The sequence below is a fragment of the Epargyreus clarus genome, unplaced genomic scaffold (genome assembly GCF_041222505.1).
Source record: "Epargyreus clarus isolate Ecla_fem2 unplaced genomic scaffold, WU_Ecla_fem_2.2 ptg000014l, whole genome shotgun sequence".
Classification (NCBI taxonomy): Eukaryota; Metazoa; Arthropoda; class Insecta; order Lepidoptera; family Hesperiidae; genus Epargyreus; species Epargyreus clarus.
The window spans coordinates 10,746,957-10,770,364 of NW_027332222.1; the positions used below are offsets into that span (position 1 = coordinate 10,746,957).

The 23,408-nt window shown below is 35.2% G+C and overlaps 1 protein-coding gene across 10 annotated transcripts in view; it reads left to right on the top strand.

Annotated features, from left to right (window-relative positions):
* sick (sickie) overlaps positions 1-23,408 on the top strand; it is a 306,579-nt gene that overhangs the window by 214,879 nt on the left and 68,292 nt on the right. For 9 of the 10 annotated variants that reach the window (XM_073080100.1, XM_073080099.1, XM_073080102.1 and 6 more), the window contains 6 exons: positions 17,618-17,798; positions 20,150-20,287; positions 20,656-20,706; positions 20,845-21,016; positions 21,556-21,648; positions 22,195-22,339. In XM_073080100.1, coding sequence (XP_072936201.1) covers positions 17,618-17,798; positions 20,150-20,287; positions 20,656-20,706; positions 20,845-21,016; positions 21,556-21,648; positions 22,195-22,339 — 780 coding nt within the window. The remainder of the gene's footprint in view (positions 1-17,617; positions 17,799-20,149; positions 20,288-20,655; positions 20,707-20,844; positions 21,017-21,555; positions 21,649-22,194; positions 22,340-23,408) is intronic. The other variant, XM_073080101.1, reaches the window with a different exon arrangement.

The following is a 23,408-nucleotide window of genomic DNA, read 5'->3' on the forward strand; positions in this document are numbered from 1 at the left end:
TAGCATTGACTGCAGGAACTTCAACTGTTTTAACAAGATATATATAAATTATGTGTATTTAGCATTTCATCTCATCTCTGTCATATTTTGAAAGCAAGATAAATAATATAAATAGCCAAAGAAATATGAAATAGACATGTTCTTATTACGACATAATATATAGTTTAGTTTATTTACTACCACTAGTCATTCCCTTGAAATAACCAGATACTGTGTAGTATGTATAGTTTAAAACTGAAACCTTATTTATTCTTATGTTCTTGTGCTGTTCGTGTCTTATTTTCCAATGGTTTCTTAACCTTATTAAATAACGTATTAAACTTACAATTTATTGTTTCAGAAGATCGATTTATCTGCTTTGACAACGAAGTCAGTTCTTGTCTATATCTTAAGGAAGTTTGTTTAGTATCGAATAAGTTAGTTCTGTATTGGCTATCTCTTGTCCTTACAAGTAAAGTTTCACTATTTAGAATTTGCTTTACTCGTACACTAGTCGGAACTGCAGTACAAAGTAGTATTTCGCTGATAGCGTGAATTCTCCGAGCTGAAAGCAACTCTGCTTGGTATCAGATACCTTTCAGCTTCCCATCGAATATCTGTTTCCTAACTTTAATGTTGTAGTTAAAGTTCCTAACTTACCTTTACCTAACTTGTATTGAGTACAACTATTCAACTTGTGTTTTGCTGATAACAGAACGAAGTTGGATATGCCAGTCTTTGCAACTGGCATTCCGTCTTTAACTATAAATTTAGTCTTTCTATACCTTTCTTATTCAAATATTTTGGTATACCTACAGACTTGAGCTTTAGTCAATTCCATTAGCTAATGAGAGACTACCCTTCTTGATTAAAGCTTTAATTTGCATTTATCCTGCGAACTAGTTGCCATCAGTAGACACTTTTGGAGAGTTATAAAGGAGTTGGTAAATTCCATACAATTAATCCTTACTTATAATTGAATCAAATACTTCACATTAGTAAAAAATATATTAAACTTTGTATTTCCAATGCCATTTAAATTCTATTCCATTAAATAACGTTTATTAAAACAGTTTCTTTATCGACTATAACTGAAATGATATAAGCATCTATTCCTATATGAGCAGCTATTCCAAAAATATTTTTAACTAGCTTCTGTCTTAAGCAAATTTACATTCGTGTACCAACTCGGTACAGTTTTCTTGTATCAATTTGAGCCAATACGAATACGTTGATGTAGACAGTCGGAATGTACCGTTGATTGAACAAATTAGTGTTGTTACTTTCGAGTTTCGACTTGTTTCCTGGTTGAAGAGTGATGGCCGTTTCCGCAGCTTTTTATCTAAAAATGTTGGAAAACAGAAAATTGCTTCTACATCCGTTTTGCCTTATGTTGACGTTGAAATCTTAGAGTGTGTACAAAATGTTAACAATCTTAAACACAGTAATTTGATACGTTTTGGCATTTAATACGTTAATTTATAACGGATATTGAGTATTTGTAGGTATTATAGAGATCGATCAAATAACTATTTCAAGTTTTATGTTGTCAGACAAATTATAATGCCATAATGGGAAAAATAATTTGTCTATTCCTAATAAGTTATCCGATTGCTTATCTTCCTGTTAAATAATTCACATAAATTATACCCTGTATCTGCAAAGACCTGTTTTAAACTGCCAACATTATTTCCATTTGTTATATTGTTATTTCCTGTCATAATTATGTCTAAACGTTAACTAGACGTACTAAATAGTTTGTAACTTAACACCAAACGATACTTAGATCTGAAAATTGAATCTTTTAGCCATTGTGTTAGGGTAAATAAACAGTTACGCGCACTGAAAGAAATGACTCAATTCATCACTTAGCAAATATAATAGGGGCTTGGGAGAGAATAATGGGAAGGATGCTCACTTCATAGATAATGAGGAGTGTGGTAGTCAGTTCCTCGCTGAGGATCCGTCATCATTAGTGAGGGCTCCAGGCGTTGAGGTTTCATTAAGACGCCAATGTTTCGAATAACAAAACGCGCGCAAGACGTGGGGTGCATGCCTTGCAAATCCAGGGTTGGGAAACTTTGGCAAATCGATGTTGTATGAAGTATTTTTTTTTTGCGTGTTCTTCAATCTTTTAATGTTTAAAATATCCTCTTATATTATTTACATTCTTATGTTTATATTTTTTATAAACTTGTTTAGAATAAGGGTTAAAACATAAGTATAAATAACTAGATTTTGAAAATTTACTATAAAGTTAAAGACATTTTTCAATAAAAACGTAAAATGAATTTTATTTATATTGTAGGATTTAGTGAAATAATGTGGTTTACAAAATAGAACGAAAGGTTTTTAAATATATTTGTGTCGTGTGGCACCCCTAAATTCCAACTTACGATTATTGCGTGGCGTACGTGTGTATATGGTTATATTGACATCTTAGACGGCACCAACTTTAATCAAGAAACTATGCGAGTATTTCCCATAAAAGTGCCCTTTGCGTAAAGGGTGCAAAATCTTTAACGTACGCTTATACTTTTGCCTTTGTTCTCTGATTTTAGTATCGGTTTCAGTAATATTTAAAAAGCTTTTTAGCTTTGGATGTTCCATACCTCCTATAACCACTTTAGCATATTGCCTTTCAAAATTGTATGATAACAGTAACACTATTACAATATGCAGGTGCAGTAACAAAGTCATATGTCGATAAAATTTAAAAACTCAATAAACTGTTATCAGGTTCTTTTGTTAGCTTCTTTCGTTGGAAGTCACGGGCTTTGTAGGAAATCTTTGTTATCACATACGCTTACATTTAAATATACGGTAAATTATAAACATTTAAACCACTTAAGTATGTTTGTTTACATAGTAGTAGTAATGTACATATACATTTGCAGTTTTCAGTAAAAATCTAAAACAGGAAGACGTAAGATTCCGTAAACATTTGCCTTAGCTGACTTCAATCTGTCACAGTTTGTTTAAGCTCCTTTGAAACGGGAGATGTACGTAGGTATTCCAAACTGCCTCTTCTTTATGCTGCGTGCCTAGTACATACGTATTGAACGAAAGGTCTTAAGAACCAAGTCTATATACGAGTAGTTACACTAGAATAAAATCGCAATTTACGAACTAAAATTCGTTACATTATTCATATCCCACTTACTACTGATTCTCTCATAAATATGAGTTTTCTTCCAGAGTGAAACTTTTTAGTCCATTTTTTGTTCGACATTATTGCTAGAATGTTTTTGTACCCTGAATAGTTTTCTGTCACTACAATGTGACAAAAACTTTTACAATTTACAATTTATTATGGAAGGGCGATAAATCATAATTCATTTTACCTAATACAAAAACTAATCTTGAGTTTGTACGGTGTCTGTTAGAAAAAATATAAAGCGACCATATTACTTCGCGTAAAAGTTGACTTACCTTATATATTGTATTATTATTCGTGCTCGTTTGATACATGTATATACCTAAGTATTTGATTGTTAAGTATGATATCTAATCTAATACCTTTAAACGAGCAATTATTGTATAGATATGTATATTTTTATATCAACTATCTCGGAAACGGCTCCAACGATTTTCTTGAAATGTTGTGATTGGGGGATTTCGGGGGTGATAAATCGATCTAGTTAGGTTTTATTTTCAGAAAATGTCGTTAAAAAAACATATACGGTCAAATTTAGAAACCTGCTCCATTTTTTAAGTCGTTTTAAGAACACCGAGCAAAGCTCGGTCATCCAGGTACTGTTTGTAATTCGTGACGGATGGTTCATCTAAAACAGCTAATGTTAATCAAATCCCCACTATGATTTCCTGCGCTTATCGTAAGAGCGGTTACCCCTTTTTATGGCGTGGAAACTTAAAAGTAATTCGACATTCTCCCATCTTATCGCCATTGAACTTTATTGTTCGTGAAATTGGCTTAAAGTACCACTATGGCTTAGCTACGATTTGATTTAGAATTTTGACTGTAATTGTTATTGCTATGGCAAACTGTGTAAGTTTATGAGTAGCATTTTTCTAACGGAATCAATATAGCATAATCTCTAGCTTTTTACACCCTGTAAACTAGAACACTAGGCACGTTTACATCGCTATTATAATATAAACACAATATAATATAGAGATTTAAGTCCTTCCACGTTGAAACTGTTATATTAAAGACTGTATAAGTAGAGACTAATTGTAGACATGCTCAAAGTTATGGTGTTGTAACTAAATATCAATATGTGTTTAATATACAAACTTTCCTTTCAATCAGTATTCACGAGACAGACCCATGTATATAGCGTCAGAAATAGACTTGTAGTTATTTTATACATGAGAGTGTCAAGTATAGACCTGCTATGAAATTCAATGGTACTTTATATTAGGTTTATACTTTATCTCACTGTTTATACTTTAAATTGCAAAGCGAATTATTATTCGTTACCATACATTTTATACATGAGATAGTCAGTATTTCCAAAAAATAAATTCATTTAACTGGCTAGCAACGGTGTTGGCAAAATATACACAATAAAACATAGTATGGAAATAATTATAGCAATTCTTGCATTTTTAGTTTCAGTTCTAACGATATTAGATAATTTTCTAATATCGCTTATAATCAGCCTCTTTCGATGCTAACCGATAGTTCGTCGTTAAGAAGATGCTTATTCACTCTTTCCTTTTAGTCTGAACGATAGTTATCAGGAGCTATATATCTTTGACCTGAAATGGGGTCAGGAGAGCTGATACTATCGAAACTCCCCGAAGACCAAAAGTAGGCCTACTGTCGTAAGATTCATCTTTCGCTATTCAATAAAGATCCTAGTAGATTTCTTCTTTACTGTGTAGTGATAAATATTTTTACTATAAAGTTTTTATTTTAGCAGATCTACATGTAGAAGTAAACGATAATTTGGACTTCATAAATAACTTGCTATTTTTCTATTTCATATGTGTATTATACCACTCAGTTGAGGCCTAACTGAAGTGAAACGTAGAAAGGTACTGAAGTCCATAATTGAAGACCCGCGTGGCGGAGCGGTCACCATGTCGGTCTGATGCGCAGAGGGTCCCGGGTTCGATCCCCGGCCAGACAGATTTTCTGTTTCTGGGTCTGGGTGTTCGTTTATTTGTCTCTGTGTGTGTCCATAGCATCCACGATACAGGGAATCCGAGTGTGGTGGCTGTGAGTGTAGAAAGCGTTTTTTTTATTTTCTTAAAGACGTGTCATATTCTGACCAGGCGTAATATGAAATAAACTCTTCTCATTCTCTATATTAATCAGATGATGATGACTGCTAAAATAATCTCGCGGAAGTTTACAAAATCTAATATAGTGTCAGGAGGGGCAAGCATCTGCGATCGGCTCTAGGCAAAAACGTCTCCTATACAGAATTGGTTACGAATGTTCTTAGGTAGCAGGAACCAGTGATCTAGTGGACAACATGTTCGTTTACAGCTTCTTACTTATTAAAACGTTTAACTTCAAGTTTCTTTTTTATGCGCCAACTGTAGACCATTACAGATTTGGGGTTATCGTTGGAACCATTTCACACAATACTTCCTTTTTCGGAAGAGAGCGTTAGTGACCTGATTGGTTGAGTAAAAATAAACGTCTATGCCTTCACATAAGGGCTCCATTGATCAGAAATTAGTGCAATGAGAACTGATTAATGAGGTTTGTGAATACTCTCATTCTTGTGTGCGCTTGTAAATGCGTAGCACCATTTTGTATAATTATTTGTGAATGGTACGATTTGTGATATATAGCTACTTTTGATTTTATATATCGAGTTAAGTTTCTCAAGACACCTGCTTGTGAATTTATAGTGCACTCGTCTAGAATATATTGGTTAGTTCATAACATTAGCTTTTGATACTTGTCGACTTTTCATGTGGCCCATGTTACCAAAATAGTTGCCAAGTGCTGGGTAAGACCAATTACCAGTAAGTAAATACATTAAATTACTTATCCTCGTAAGTTGAACTTAGAATAAATTCAAGAAGTCGTTTTCATTATCCTTAAAAATGCATTTACTGTCTGGGTAGCCGTTTACTTACCTACATGTAGAGACGGTCCAGTCCACATTTCGGTGTTAAAATCCCATACAATTGTGATATTTAAGTTCATCGTTTAGATAGTGAAACATCTAAAAGATAAACTTAGGCAGCAGTATATCCTAAAAATCAGCTCCCCTAAAATATTTGCTAAAATTTCGCATAAATTCATTTACGTTTAAACCATTTCATCAAACTACAAAATAGATAACAACGGAAGTTACTTCACAAACAGTCCATTCTATTATCTAGTTCACTGCTCATGTATTATTAGATCTACGAGCTCCATGGCCAGCTATGCAATACTAAAGTTAGACTTAACTGGTATGCAGACTTCGAGTAAGTAAATTAGATCGCCAGATGACCTAGTCTCTATATAGACTAGATCCGATATCTGTTGGACCTGAAACTTTACTTCCTTTTATAGTGGTTGTTGAATATTTATAATTTCGTGTGAAGCAATTTTATATGTAGGTTATATATAAGTAAGGATTTTATTTATGCACTGTACTGTTTTTTTGTATTGTAGAAAGTTTAATTTAAGTTTACTTTTAGAAACTTTTACATTCAAATTATTTTCATTATTCCTTTGAAAACATGAGCAATACCTATTCTTGTTTAAAGAGAATTTTAATAAGATTATTTTATTTGACGAGCAAGTAGCCTACCTGATATTACTCCTTATAAAATTACTGCCTAGCATTTTAAGTTAGCGTTTCAATTTATTTTTAGGACAAATAGCTTTAAGTAGTTTAGTAGGCAAATTTACCTGGCGTGCCAGCTTTACTTTCATAAAGTTTCAGTCAAGTCACCTCGTTAGCAAGTGAAATCTAGATGACCAGATGACCTATTTCAGCATAATTGTTACAAAAGCTCGGGATTTTTCAAGTGTTCTGCGGCTTCAATTAGTACAAGCTGTATGAAATTTATTTTCAGGTTACATCTGAAGAACTTGGCTTTCGAGTTGGTTTAATTGGTGATCGTTTTGTTAGTCATGTTAGCAAAGTGAAGAACAATAGGATTTATACGGGATAAATTCTATGGTTCCATGAATTTTTGAATTACAGAAGTATCTTCATTATTTCTGAGTTATAAAGTAATAATCTTAAAGATATATAAGATCTTATGGTCTGAAATAAATAAGGATGTATTGGAATAACCTTATTTGACATAGATCCCATATGTCGCAATGTCGTTTCATGGGTCGCCTGGTATAAAAGTGACTAGTGTTCGTCAACTACTCTTCAAACTATGTACATCTTCACTTTAGCGTCAAATATTGTCCACCACACTTACAAAATCGCAAGCAAAAGCTTATAAAAATAAACTAGTTTTAGAAGTATCTTACCTACCCCGCCAATGCTCTAGACACAAAGTTTGTGATCTGCTTAAAATAGAACTCGAAACATACTTAAAAGTAGGTCGCAGCAACGTGTTGCTTACCACGTCTAAGGCTCTTTATCAGCCAGTATCAGTCCTTTGTTGCGTCCCTCGTTGAGCACCCTCACTCCAATCTTTTATACCATAACAAAACGCACTTTATACCACTGTACCGAGATACGGTGATACGTAATGCCCGAGGGGTGAAGTAATCGCTCGGTTAGCTTCGTGCGTTACGAAAGTAATCTGCAACAAAAGGTGCGTGTTAGAAATTCGAAAAAATCAGGCTAAATTCGAAAGAAAATGAGGTAACAGAGCGTACAATGTTTGTATTGGATAATGATGAAAATGGTTAAGCTTCGTGCGTAAAAGTAAGTATCTATAAAAATAAATGAATTGGATAGTCTGTCAACATTTAAAAAATATCTACTTGTACACACATGATTATCTAAACATTTTATCATAATAAATGCTAATTTGTGTGTGGAATGAAGCTGAAGGATTTTCGGGTTTTGCCTAAGAAATAGACGAGCAATCGCTCGATGTTTGTAATGCTATCGCACCTATAAGAAAAATAAATATAGCGTAAAATTAGTATATAGGTAAATTTGTTTGAAAATTTGTTATCAACAATGCTTCGAAAATAGCTAAAGATAGGACTATGACTATGGCAATAGTGATGTTTATGACTAAAGTGATGGGTATGGCTATACTGACAATTGACTAATGGTAATATCGACCGCAATCCATCAATCGTTTTATTTAAGACTGATTGGTTTGGTGCGTGAATACATCAAACATCAGTGTTCCCCATAGATCCCCGTGTTACTTAAATGTCAAGGTCCACAAACTAAAATACACAACATGAAAATGTTAATATTATTTAACATTTATTAAAAGAAAGAACCTTATAATCTATTACTTCTTGAATGTCGCTATTTTAGTTTGAATAAAACATTTCGTGTCACGTAGAATATTAGACAATATTAAGTAGAAAATACTGATAAAGAAAATGTAAATAAAGTGGAAGAAATTCGAAGAAGAAATTTAATTTACTCGCCGGCAACGGCAGATCGCTCAATTAATAAAATCTATAGAGTGCTTAATTAAAAACTGTTCGGGTGAAGGCAATCGCTTAGCTAGTCCGTGCAGCTACTGGTTCGAGGAATAGCTTGGCTTCATTAGATCGAATTAAATATTTTGCGTATTTAATGAGTTATACCTATTTTACATCTACGAAGAGTAAATAACGGGTAATAAAATACATAAAGAAGAATATTTCGCTACATAAACAATTAAAACTTATATTACAGGGATGTGATTGAAACCGGTAGAATTTTCAGATTGTCATGCAATCACTACACAGTCATATTTCAATAATTATACATTTTTGTGAACAAATGTCATTGAAAAGCTTCAACTTCAACATATACGTACTGTGTTTTACGGTGTTTATAAATTGCACATTTAAATGATTTGTGGGTAGGTCTGACTCATCTGATGGGGTGGGTCCCCTCGTTCTCAGTTCTGAAGGACAAACCCTTACCCTTCGTTATATACCAGCGTGTTAATACTTTTATATTTATACATTTTTATATATTTATAAATAATCGTTGCAATCATGAAAATAACTACCTAGTTCACAGAATTACATTTTGCAATGATAGTTTTCGGGGTACTATGATTATGAAAATTTCAGTTGAATAGATAGATTCTACGAAATATTATTTGTATTAAGTATGTCCTCGTTAGTTTTCTAACTAATTAAACACATGCAAAAATTTATTATCATACGGATTGTCAAAAGCACATGTGTTATTAAAATAATCTTACGGGACTTAAAATAGACCAACATGATTGTTTACTATAAATTGTTATTAATTCATAACTTTATTTCAAAACTTGGGTGTAATAAACTTGGCAGAAAAATTTATTTCCAAATTCATTTATTTAAACTTTGCAAGCTACCCGAACTGTATTATTTCACTTACTTGGTATGTGGGTTACGAATAGTATTAAATCTAATGATATTCACATAACATTACATGAAATCTGAATTAATAAGGAACTAAGCGGTCACATGACTTCAAATCGTTGAACTAAATTGATAGATATTGGCAATTGTGGGGAGATTAGATCATGTTTCATTTATGATGTTAAAGTAGATTGCAGTTTGATTTTCAATTGGAAGTCAATTGCATAGTACATTGTTGTATAATTCAGATTTATTTTGATAAAACGCAAACGAGTTTTATATGGCTTAACATTAGTTACAGACATTGACGTTGACATTAAAGTACTCATTAGAGTACTTTAGTTAGTAAACCCGAAATACTGGTGGAAAATAATAATAATAATAATAATATACTTTATTGTACCCAAAACAAGAAATAACAAAGTAACATACAAATATAAGACAATACAACAGGCGGCCTTATCGCTAACCAGCGATCTCTTCCAGGCAACCCTAAGGTGAGGAGTGAAAGTAAGGATGAGATAAAAATAGGTAGGGTGCAAATAGAGTGCAGTTTTAAATAACAGTAAAGTAATAGAATAAAGTAAAGTAACAGTAAAGTAATAGTAGTAATAAAGTAGTGAAGTTAAATTGATGATAGCATAGAACATACAATAGAAGGAGACAGTTTTAGGAAAAAGGAAAAGTAACGAAATTGTTAGATAAGATTAGAGATAGCGTGAAAGAATGGGATAGGGATAAAGACAAGGTTAGAGCTGCAAGTAATGGGATTTCACAAGTTTATTGAACAAATGTAAAGATTTTGCTTTACGTATTGTAACAGGAAGGGAGTTCCAGAGACGGATAGCTACTATGGTAAATGATTTTTTGTAAAAGGAAGTTGAGTGGGAAGGAGTAGTGAGAGCAAGGTTTTCAGTAGAGCGAAGGGATCGATCATGGGACAAGTGGAGAAACTGAAAGCGATGTTTCAGGTAAGGAGGGGTAATCGGATTAAATAAAACGCCATAGAGAAGAGATAGAATATGAGCATTCCTGCGAAGGCGAATTGGGAGCCACTTGAGTTTAGCGCGATATTCAGAAACATGGTCATATTTTCGTAAGCCAAATATGAAACGTATACACAAATTTTGGAGACGCTCAAGCTTGTTCAATTGCTCCTCGGTAATGTCAGGATAACACACATCAGCATAGTCAAGTATTGGTAGAAGAAGAGACTGCGCAAGCGTTATTTTAGTGGGAATAGGTAAAACATTTTTTAATCTTCGCAGGAAGCCCACTGCAGCAAACAGCTTCTTGCTGACTTCCGTGACTTGCGGTACCCACGATAGACATTGGTCCATGTAGATACCGAGATTTTTCACTTTATTACTATATGGAATAATCACATTGTCTAGTAATATCGGGGGTAACTGTTGCCAATCAATCTTAGATACCAGACGCGAGCTTCCTAAGACAATCGCCTGGGATTTGGCAGCATTTAATTTGAGGCCAAAATTTTTGCTCCAAATCGAGATAGAAGCCAGATCAGCGTTGGTAATCCTTATGGCGTTGGCCAAGTTGTTCAGGCTGGCATGGTTGTAAATTTGTAAATCGTCTGCATATAGATGGTAGAGAGAAGTGAGGTGTAGATTAACAGAGTTTATGAAAATAGTAAAGAGAAGTGGAGACAACACGCCACCTTGTGGAACGCCGGCAGTAGTACTGGACCAGTTGGAAAATTTATCGTCCACTTGAATACGTTGCCGGCGCCCATGCAAGTAACTATGAAACCAATCAATCGCCGTCGGAGATATGTAGAGAGAACTCAGCACCCCGAGGAGGACTTCAAAGTCAACGACGTTAAACGCGTTACTGAAATCCAGCAGCGTCAACACCGTCAGCTGCTGATTGTCCATCCCCATGCGTATGTCGTCTGTGATTTTTAGCAACGCAGTAGCCGTACTATGACCAGGACGGAAACCGGATTGCAAAGGATTAAGCAGTGCGTGAGTAGAAAGAAAGGAGCTAAGCTGCTGATGGATAAGGCGTTCGAGAGCTTTGGAAAGGAAAGGAAGTATGGATATGGGTCTATAATCAGAAAAGTTGGATGGATTTGATTTTTTAGGCAAAGGAATCACGTGGGCATCTTTCCAGGAGGAAGGAAAGGTATTATTTCGAATGGAGCTGTTTAACATAAACGTCAAGGTAGGTAGAAGTATGTCAAGGAGAGGGATGATCATTTTACGGCTAATGCAATCGCTACCGACCGCATTAGATGTTATCGAGAGTAACGCCCTCTCTACATCACGATCCGAAAATTGACTAAAAGAAAATCGCGAATAGTTAGGATTGGGAATATGAGAAAGGTGATTAAGAGTTTTTTGTTTAGTTTTGCCATCTATGCAAGAAGAGACGGAAAAATGACAATTTAAATTGTTTAAATCGAGATTGTGTGGAAGAGATTTTTGCCTTGATTTCCCAATGCCTAATGTTTTAAGAAATTTCCAGACACTACTAGGATCTTCATTCTGAACAGACTTATGGATATGGCGTCGTTGTAGATCTCTACACATCATATTACAGCGATTTCTTGCAGATTTGTACCGTTCGAGATTACCATAGCTGGCATCTGACTTATACCTTGATTTAGCTGAATTTTTCTGGTTAATTAATTTTCTGACATCGTCAGTAAGCCATGGAGCTGGTGGATGCCGGATTCGGACTGGACGAACAGGGGCGTGCAGGTCGTACAATTGTACTAGCAGGGAATTAAAAAGTGCCACCTGTTCGTCTACAGTGTTTGCGCTCTCTATGACACTCCAATTAATTTCGGCAGCGTCTTGCCGGAGTTTTTCAATGTCCATCCCACTAAAATTCCGCTGAAGGAGAATTTTTGACTTAGCTTTCGGAGGTCGGATTTTATAAGACAAGTAAAGGAGATCATGGTACGAGAAACCCTCAGCAGCGCACTGACCATGCTTTGCAACGTGATCTAATGATGAAACCATCATTAAATCTAGCAGAGATGGGTCGCAGTTTGGAAAAAGGTGTGTAGCGCTGAGAGGCAATATATGTAAATTAGCACCGTCGACTAAGGACTGTAGTTTTAGAGATCTGACATCCTGCTTGAGTAAACAAGTGTTAAAATCACCCATAATAATTGTATGGTCGAAAAGAGGACAATGATCTTCAAGCAGTTTGTCTAAGCAGGTGAAGTAGTCGACGCTGAGTGAAGGGCTGTAAAAAGCACCAAGAAGTAGTTTGGCGTTTGAAAGATGGACTTCCAGGAAAAGATGTTCAGCTTCGTTCCCAGAAACACCCTGCCCTGACATACTTATTACTGAAAACGGAATATGGGATCGAAGATAAATTGCAACTCCCCCACCGCCCCGCACAGTGCGATCGTTGCGGATTAAATGAAATCCTGGAAGAGAATAAGCCGTAGATGGTAGACATGGCTTCAGCCACGATTCTGAAACGAGAATAGCATGAATATGTGTGCTATCAAAAGTTGACAACAAGTCGGGGTAATGTGTTGGAATGCTCTGTGCATTTATATGGACAACATTAAAATTTTTCAGTACATCTGAGAAATAAGAATCTAGTGTAACATTTAGAGGAGGAATACTTTCGAAGCTGTCGTTACTACTTAATCCGTCTGAGGCAGAAGAGAAGGAGAGTGAGTGTTCGCTGCTATTATCAAACGACATTAAAATAAGCAATTAAGAAATAAAATGAATAAATAAAATCAAATGGTTATATATATAAAAATAAATAAATTACTTTGTAATTAAATTAAATAAATAAATTACTTTGACTCCTACCCGCCAGCAACTTGGAAGAAATCAAGTATTACGGTAACAAAAACTTAATGCGTACACTATAACAACATAAAACAAAAGCGAACAGGAAAATTATAAGCCACAAATTTAAATTACAAGATCAAAGAAAACATAACAATATTTTAAAAATAATAAACATATCAATTTAAAAATAAACGTGCAGTATAATAGTATTGTATAGCATCGGGCAACATTTGATATCAATATTCGACTGTCACAGCACACAATCAACTTTATTACTCCAAATTAGTCTGATGCGACAAAAGTGTCTACGGTAGACAGTTTAACGTTTGGCAGTAATACAGTTGTCATGTGTCAGTTACTTCATTGTCACTTGTCGGTTTTTATAATTTGACATTATTGACACATGACGATTAAAAATGTAAATAGAAAATAAGTCGAAAACAAGGTAGTAGAGTGCTTGGGGAGTTTGACCTCGGACTCCAATTACTGTCAATGTATTAATGTGAGACCTTCTGCATTATGTTTTATACATAAATTACTAAAAAGTTTACCAATTTTTTTTCGTTGCTTTTTTGTTTTTCTTAATTTGACACTAATTTCAAGAAATTGTCATTTTTTCCATTTTAAATCAAAATATTTTTATAAAATATTCATAATTTAAGTAAAATACATTTTAGAAAACATCTTTCATAGATACCAGATAGTCAAAAAGGGCCGTAAAAGCAAGGAGCAGGTAGAAAAAAGGTGAAGGGGAAGGGCAGCGGCAGCTGCTCGGTACGGTTAGTCGATTGAAAAACGTGTTTCGGTACTGTTGTGTTCTTTCTGCTGTGCATATTTTTCAATTTAATAATTATTTTTTCAAGACGTTTCGATACATTTTTGTTAAATAAAAACATTACAATATCAAAAAAATTATTGCTTTGTAAAGTATTTGTTTAAAAACAAAAGATCTCTGCGTTTCAGTAGGTAATTCATCACCATACATTTCTTTGTATAATATTTTTTAATTCTATTAATGATTTAAGAAAGGAAATTACTAATTATGTGAAATTATGTTTTATCTTCCAATTATTAAGAGTATTGAAAAAGCAATTAACTTACAGTCAACAAATGTTACTGTAGTTTCTGAAGATATTGATGTACTAGTTCTATTAACTGCACTAACTCCAAACGACCGTGAAATTTATTTTCAAAAGCCACCTCGAGGAAATGTTGTACAGAAATTTTTTTCATCAAAAAGCTTAGAAAATACATTACCGAAATGTAAAGAGCATATTCTTTTCGTACACGCTTTCACTGGTTGCGATACAATGTCTGCTTTTTTCAATAGAGGCAAAAACAAGTTTGCTAAAAATTTCGAAAAATGCAAGAATTTACATGGCGCTGCTGAAGTATTTAAAAATATTGATGCAGATCCTGACAGAATTTTTGAAGCTGGCGTTGCATGTATTTTGGAATTATACAGTGCTCCCAAAAAAGTTAAAGATTTGAATATATTGAGGTTTAATTCTTTTCTAAAGGGCACAGCCAAAAAAACGGGTGTTCAATTGGCATCTCTACCACCTACGTCTGATGCAGCGTTTGAACATTTGAAAAGAGTATATTTACAAGTGCAGATATGGTTAGGTAATAATATTTCTGTTGAAAATTGGGGTTGGAGGTACGTTTCTGATAAACTTGAACCAATACTGATGAAACAATCGCCAGCTCCAGATAATTTACTTAAAATGCTATTTTGTAATTGTAAAAAAGGATGTGGTAATGCTTGCGGATGTCGAAAAAGTGGCTTATACTGCACTTCAGCGTGTTCACAGTGCAATGGTGATAGTTGTTTTAATGCATCTCCTGTCTTAAAAATAAGTGAAGTAGAAGAAAGTGACGAAAACGGAATAATTGAAGTTTAATCATTTTTAAGCATGTATGAGAGGCGAACTAAATAAATATTTTTTATAAACTTTTTTTTGTTACACTTATTGTTTCATACTATTACTTTTTAATATTATATGATAGAAATGTATTTATAACACGATTTTGACACTACATTACTTAGTTAAGCTCGTAATGTCTTATATTATATGCCTTAATTTATTTATTTTATTATTAAATAAAAAGCAACGATTTTTAATTGTTAAACATTTTAATATACCTTATCAACAATACAATCCAACAGGTCTCATAATAATTCGTTGACAGTAATTGGATTCCGAGCTTTTTCAATTCTAGATGCTTAAGGCACTCTACTAAGGTGAATATTGAAAAATAAATACTAAACTACCGCTAATATGTAACAAAATAAAAGTATCACTAAATAAAATAACAAAAACAATGCAACAGACAGTCTACAAAAGAAGTTATATTAGAGTTTAAAGCGATGCCGGAAGAAAAATAAAAAACACTATAGAAAAAGAGAAATCACTAGGTTTACGCACACAAAAGAAACTTACAGTTGCCAAGTTCACTTATTTCTTATGAAGTCGCTTAGTGCGAGTTCCTTCCCTGCCGTCCTGGGGTTTTGCACTAGGCACCGGTTGCACAGAAGAGGAAGATGCTGTCGCACTTGGGATGGCCTCGAGCTCCGCCAAGCATTCTACCTGGTGGTGTGTGCCATCGGAAGCGAGCACGTGTATGACACCATCACGGGTCCAGCACTTGGTGACACCGAAGAGTTGCCTAGCCCGCATAAAGATATTGTGGCGGCTCTTTGTCAGGAACTCCGACTGCGTTATGCCTGAACCTTTTAATTTAGTTTTTGCGAACCACACTTTGTCCTTCATAGAGACCTCCCTGAACTTGACAAGCAGGGGTCTGGGCCTGTTATCTGTGGGACGACCTAGGCGATGACACCGGCTGATGCAGTTGGTTGAAAAATCAGCTACCTTCAACTTGCTAGATACAAGGTTCGTGATGGTGGCGGTTGCTGCTTCCCCTTTATCTTCTGGAACACCATGGAAGAGAACCATCTTGCGCCTGCTCCTCATATCTAAGCGTTCCATTTGGCGAGCAACAAATTCCAACTGCTTCTGCACAGTTTCTAATGCGGACAGCACAAACAGGCGGAAGGCAGCAAAGTCTGCTGCTAGTGCTGATGTGGATGGCGTCGCTGGGCTCTGCTGCAGTTGTTTTTGAAACTCCTCCATCTTATTAGTGAACAATTCGGACATGGCAGATAGTGAACCTTGCAGGGAGTCCATACTGCAGTGTTAATGTAATAATAAATAAGTGACTTTAGAATTAGTGTAAAGAAGTGATTTTTTTATGGAATCCGTGCTGGCTGGTAGGATGACTGTCACAGACACATCAAGAACTTTTAATTGTAAGTAAGACTATTTAATTTTAATAAAAACGTTAGAGCACAAAAACAAATTGTGTTTACTTTTAGACGCCTACCCTCGAAAAAAAGAAAATATTCATTATTAAAAGGTTTTTTTTTTAACTATCGGTCTCATTATTAAACCTGGTTCAGCGAACGCTAAAAAAAGAAGGGTATAAAAATATAACGTAACTGAGAGGGACAAAAGTTTTAATTTGTCGAAAGCAATTGTGTATGAGGCACTGATTGTAACGTATGTTGTCCTGGTACATCGTTAAGTATTAATCGAACATTCCGATTAATGGATGGGTCGACCATATCCTTAATGGAGCCTATTATTCGTTTTCTGCTCACTTCAAGCACTTTGTCTGTTCGTTACTTAATGGAATGGAATGGTTTTATTGGATAAGTTTTGGCATTTTATTACATAGGTACTCAAAATGATTATTTTCTTTACGCAAATTATAATATGTCGATATTTACTGGTTGCGTGATGTTATTGAAATACAATATCATAGTCCTCATTATTGTTTATATCTTTCTAATAAGAAGATACAGACTTGTTTGGAAAGGAATTCCTTAAAGTGTTGTTCTTATATTCGATATTATTCATAAATCGATTTTAACCTAACATGCAATAGTCGACCTATGAACGGAGTTTAAAGTAAATATTTAATTCAGGTCGGCGCCATGCAACGCTGCATTTCCTACCGCCTAATGATTGATGTAGTCGACGCCCTTGTAGAACCATTACTTTGCGAGATATATTGTAATTAATTAGAAGATATATTACAAATAAGGATCTTCTTATTGGCTAGTATCGAAAATGACTAGTTTTTACCTAAATAGCAAAATAATAAATGAATAGCCACGTAGTAGAACTTCAAATTTTAGAAAATGTATATTATAAAAAAGTAGTTCTTGTACGCGGCACCCCTTTTATATCTGTAGCTGGCTTTTAGCGACAAAACGTATGTGTAAGTCAGCGTCTTATTAGCTAGAAAATCTATTGTCTAATTTTAAATAGTACCACTAACTACAAGTATTCCGAATTATATTCCGAACCATATTCTCCACTTGAAAAACAGAAAAACACATCCAATTCTGTATATCCTTTGTTATTTACAGACGCGGTGGCGTTCGGAACAGAGCAATGGAAGGAGGGAGTGGCGTGGTGTATAGAGTAGTTGGACGAACTCGCAGCAAGGCGGATTGCGGACAGCAGACTGAGCGGCAGCCACCGGTACCGCGGCAAGACACCACCTGGAAGAAGTATACTGACTCGCCTGGGGTCGGCGCTCCACCACTGGTAATTGTTGTTATTTAAAAGTATTTTTTATATATTATATGGAAGTAGCAGACAAGCACTCATTCCACCTGATGTTAATTAGCATAGTCATCTGCAATCAGCCAAGACCGGATTCCCACCTGAGATGCGCCGCTAACCCTGAGGACTAAGTTGGAATGTCTCGGAAAAGTATGTCTCACTTCAAAATAGAACATAATAACGCTTAACAGTGCTGTTAATAGGCAGAAATAGGTGTGGTCGTGGTGCTGCCGGAGTTGAAGAACAGAAGGTTCTAGCATCTTTAAAACAAATATAGCCTAGCTAGGTCATAATTTCGGGCGGGCGTGGGTGAAACCTAGATGGGTGACCGCTAGTGACTAAAGCTCTTACGCACTTCCGGTCTTCGGAGGACATGTATTTAATTAGATAATTGTGGCCGGTGATAGGTACATTTAACCGTTGGTCACAGTCGGATAAAAGACATATAATCCTCTTGGTGGTTTCGCATAAATTCTTCTTAAAGGTATTATGTAGTTGTCATATACGGAATATATAGCTGAAAGTGCAATGAAATTAATTTACTAACACAACAAAATTATTATATCATTGAAAATAGGCTAAATATCTAAACCAACAAAGATAAAGCTTTAAAGCACTGATGACGGATCGAGCTTTCAACGCGAACTTTTAATTGGCCCAGTTTAGCTGGCGTTATAACTTTGTATTCACAGTGAAACCGCATCAGACATTTAATATTGCGAACATAGGTGGTTCTGTTGTAGAGCCTTCGCTTCGGAGTGCAATATCGCGCTAATTACGCGGTGTACTGCAAATACTTGCTTTGCAAAGCTGCCTTTGTAACGAACATGATTTCACAGTGATAGTGCGTAATAATTTCCAGTTGGACGCGTTTCATTTTTAATCTGTGACAATTGATTATACCATGATTTATACAAGTACTAATGATTTGGATATGGACTGAGTACATGATGTGGATATTGTTGGTGTCTTTCTCGATACGTGGGTGTGAATCGAAGTTACCTTAGATTTTTCAAACTCGTCTATGGGTTGAGTTTTTTTTTAGAGTATAGGAGTAGCAGACGAGCATGCAGTCCACCTGATGGTAAGTGGCTACTGCCGCCCATGGACATCTGTAATCAACCCCAGATAGGATTAGATATTCCTACCTGAGGTCGGCCACAGATGCGCCGCTACCCCTGAGGACTAAGCTGGAACGCCTCGGAAAAGGCTGTCTCCCTTACCACACCCTTCAAACCGGAACACAGCAGCGCCTATTACTGCTGTTATTAAGCAACATAGGTGTGGCGGTGGTGCCGCCGGAATCGAACACCAAAGGGTTCTACCACCTTCAAACGAGTAGGTACGAGTAGGTAGATAAGCTACAAATTTCATGAATACCCACTCTCATAATGTTCTAAAAGGTTTGTTTAGTCTATCGACTGCCACTGACCCTATTTTGTCTATCATACTCCGATTCTTCATGTGTGGCCCGTGTCCATCAATGCAAATAGGTAAATATGATGTCGAATGAGCCATTAATATGCTGCTTTAATGTGATAGGTATGGAGGTATATCTTAAATACCTTAAGAAAAATGCGCGAATACTCCTTAAATGCTGACATTACGAATTCTTTACCACAATAATGCGTATGTATTGTATCATTGCAAGATAATTAATAACATAGTACGAAGATAATATATGAAGTGCTAAACTAACAAATAGATAACAACACATCAAATAAGACCGCTTTTAATACTATAAATTAAAATTAAATATTCGATGCGCGTTTAAACGATAATTTAAACAATTATGTAAAGTTAATTTCGGTATTATAAGGAAAACAATCACTGTATGAAAAGAGGAATAACTTTAGCGTGAGCAATTCATACACTTTCATAATTATAATAAACACATTGTCTTATTGTCTATTATTATATTATGTCTTTTAATTTTTACTTATAATGGATTCTCACAATTAGAAATAATTTTATAAAGAATCCAGATTGTAATGTACGTTGAAACTAATATTCTTATCATTTTGCACAAATTGTATGTTTAAAATATTTAATGGATTGAATAAGAATCCAGAGCCTAGTCCAGAGTGGCCGTAGCCTTAGTAGTATGAGTTTCGATTACCAATAGCTGGAATTGGAACTCCCTTCAAACCAGAATACAGTAGGACTATAATATAGTTATAGAAATAATTGTAGTAGCAGTGCCGTAGACTATTGGTGAAAAGTTCTGTTAAATTTTACAGTGATTACTTCAAATATTCTCTTCCCTTCGACAGACCAGCAGCGAGTAAGTGCTAATTTGATGACGATATTTATAATAATATAATACTTTACAGAACCAGCCCGTACCAGCGCCGCCGAGTCCGTCGCACGGTCGCAAAGGCGAGAGACGCACCGGCCATCACTCACCACAACATCACAAGCGAGAGAAGCTTACAGCTGCTCAACAACTTGGGATCGCACCTCATCCACAGGTGGTTATATTTTTGCGCTTCTGCATCGGTCGAAAGTTTAAGGCGTCCATATGATGTGGACATTTATGGCCGCTACAACAACATCTATGTTCTGGTGACCGACGCACCAAACAAGAGCATTTGATCTTTATGATTATATATGGGCTGCTACCACTGAAACTCTATTAACCCCACAGTCTTATTTTTATTAGAATGACCGTATAATATTTATGACACTTTTCTTTTAAGACAAAGAATTTAAAATACGACTATAGAATTCTGGTGATGTCGCTATAATTATTTAGTTATATGTATAGTAGTTTCCTTCATATAAACATAAAAGTTCATTTTGTATAATGAAATTAACACGTATATTTATTATCTTTCAGTATGCAGCGCCTAACTCATCTAGTCAGCATTCATCAAGAAGTGGAGCACAGGTATGTTTTAAACCCTATTTTAATAAAACTATTATATTACTCTTTTAAAAGTACCTTTTACCAATATATTGGTCACAGATCGATTCATAATGGTTTGATCATAACATTATTAATATACCTACATGTTTCGTATTCTAGCTCCAATCTCCAAGTGGTCCATCATCACGACCGTCGAGTGTGTCCAGTGGTGGCAACGGTAGCTGTTCCTCGAGCAAGGCGAAAGTGCCACAGAGTTTCGGCTACGTGAAGAGACAGAATGGTGTTCAGCCACCACCCCCGCCTGCGAACGGACCGCCCCAACATGGTCATGGTGAGCAACATCTCTTTGTAAAATATGAAGAATGATACTGTAACTTGCTTTACGATTATTAATGGGGCAGGTGATATCTCTTGTTTTACAAATGAATAGACATTGATATATTGGTAAGCTGCAGTGATACAAAAAATCTGCTGTAAAAAAAATACCGTAACCCATGGAGTTTTTACTGGTACAAAGTTAGCATTAATGAGATAATTTTCCGGAAATGTATCAGTAAATCTAAGGTGACTTTAAAAACCACCACAGCTGATATATCTAAAACAAAGCAGATTTGTTGAGGTAATTTCAATTTCGTAGTTATGCATGAGAACGATTTCAACCTCATATAAATTCCTTAAACATTATATAACTATTATACGCAATTATTTAAATGCATGTTTACTTACTATTTATACATACCTACTAATATATTTACCCAATATAATCTAGTAATAATATTCAATTAACATTTAATACAATTTCATTATACACCTATTCAACATTTGTAAATAACAATCATTGTCCATACCCATCTCTTACATTAATTTTAGGTGGGAGAACGGCCCAGGTGTCGGCGGTGCCCCGGACAAAGGTCAAAGTGTCTGGCGGTACACAGACATGTACACAAGACTTACAAATACACAGTAAGTGGGACATAACATACATATAACCATTATGATGTGCATGTTATCTGTATCACTAAACTGTTACATTACATTAATCATTATATTATTAATTATTATAATGTTAAAAAAATGTTGAAGGGACATGTTGTAGATATAAAGGTTCCATAACAATTAATATTACATGTGATGTAATTTAAAATAGTTTTTTGTTTTTGTTTTTGTGATGGGTTCTTGTGATGGTCTTATAACCATTTTAACAGGAAACAGTTTTATGCAAAAAATCATTTTTATAATGAAGGACATAAAAAACGAATATTGAAAGAAAATAATAATAATTTAATTTAAACATTAACTTATTATTATTTTCCTTCCTTCGGTTTCATAAAAACCTAAAAAAATCTATATAAACAATATTGTCGCGATCTTTCGTCAAGAGATGGCGCCACAATAACGTAATAAAAATGCTTAGCTTTACTATGGTTGATAGTGAACAGAAACTGACAACTAGCTGAATTTGACATTTCAATCAAAGTATAGCTGATTAATGTGTTAAATTGTTTACAGAGAACGGTATAGGTCCGAAGTCGTTCTCGCTGGGCGGCACGGCGGCGGCGCAGCTGTCGGCGTCGGTGCGCGAGCGGCTGCTCGGCTCGCAGTCGCTGCCCAAGCCCGGCACGCACGAGTTTGCCGCGCTCTTCCATCATCACAGGTAATTTCATACGGTACAGTTCGCATAAAACTGCTAGTCCGCACTGAATATAGAAGTGAATCGCGTCGCCAAAGCAAATTGTAGTACTACACCTACTCGCAACAACTTCAGAACGGACTAGCAGTTTGGCGCGGACTACACTTGATTAACACGGGTTTTGAAATCGTCAAAGTAAGTAATAAAGTAAAATAAAATTTTATTAACGATTAATTTATGTTAACACTACGCTTAATGTACGACTTTCGAAGCGTCGTTGGATTATAGATAATATCATTATGAAAACTATTTGTGCCAAAACCTTATCCAATTCATCGTAGGAAGAACAACAATAAAACTACAGTATCATATCATATCCAGCTAATACTGGACACAGGCCGAGAAGCAATTGTTCGAATGACATTATCAATTAAACAATTTTGCTCTCCTCTTAAATGTTCATTCGTTTGAAGTTAAATAACCAGACAGTTTGTTGTATGCGAATGGATTTACGGCGGCAAATTATTTACAAGAAATCATTTGGGTATGACTTTAATGTTATGGTTAAACAAAATATTTTTAATTAAATTAAAAATAAGAATAATAAATAAATAAAATATGGCAAAGTTTATTAATAGATAGATATTTTCAGTCATTAGGTACCTAAGATAATAGTGTCCAATATTTAAATACAAGTGTAATATATCTTACAAATTTATCTTTTTATATTTGAAGATTTTGGTTATGTTTTTATTATGGTGAGATTTCCTGAATCACCACGCCTGTATTTTCAAACTACGCCTGCTTTATCAGACACATCTTAAATTTTGCGTATTATAATGTACTTATGTGTAGGTATTTGAGATATATGTGTAGGTGTTTGAAGGTGGTAGAACCCTTTGTGGTTCGACTCCGGCGGCACCACCGCCACACCTATTTCTACCTAATAACAGCGGTGTTGGGCGCTGCTGTGTTCCGGTTTGAAGGGTGTGGTAAGGGAGACAGACTTTTCCGAGGCGTTCCAGCTTAGTCCTCAGGGGTAGCAGCGCATCTGTGGCTGACCTTAGGTAGGAATATCTAATCTTATCTGGGG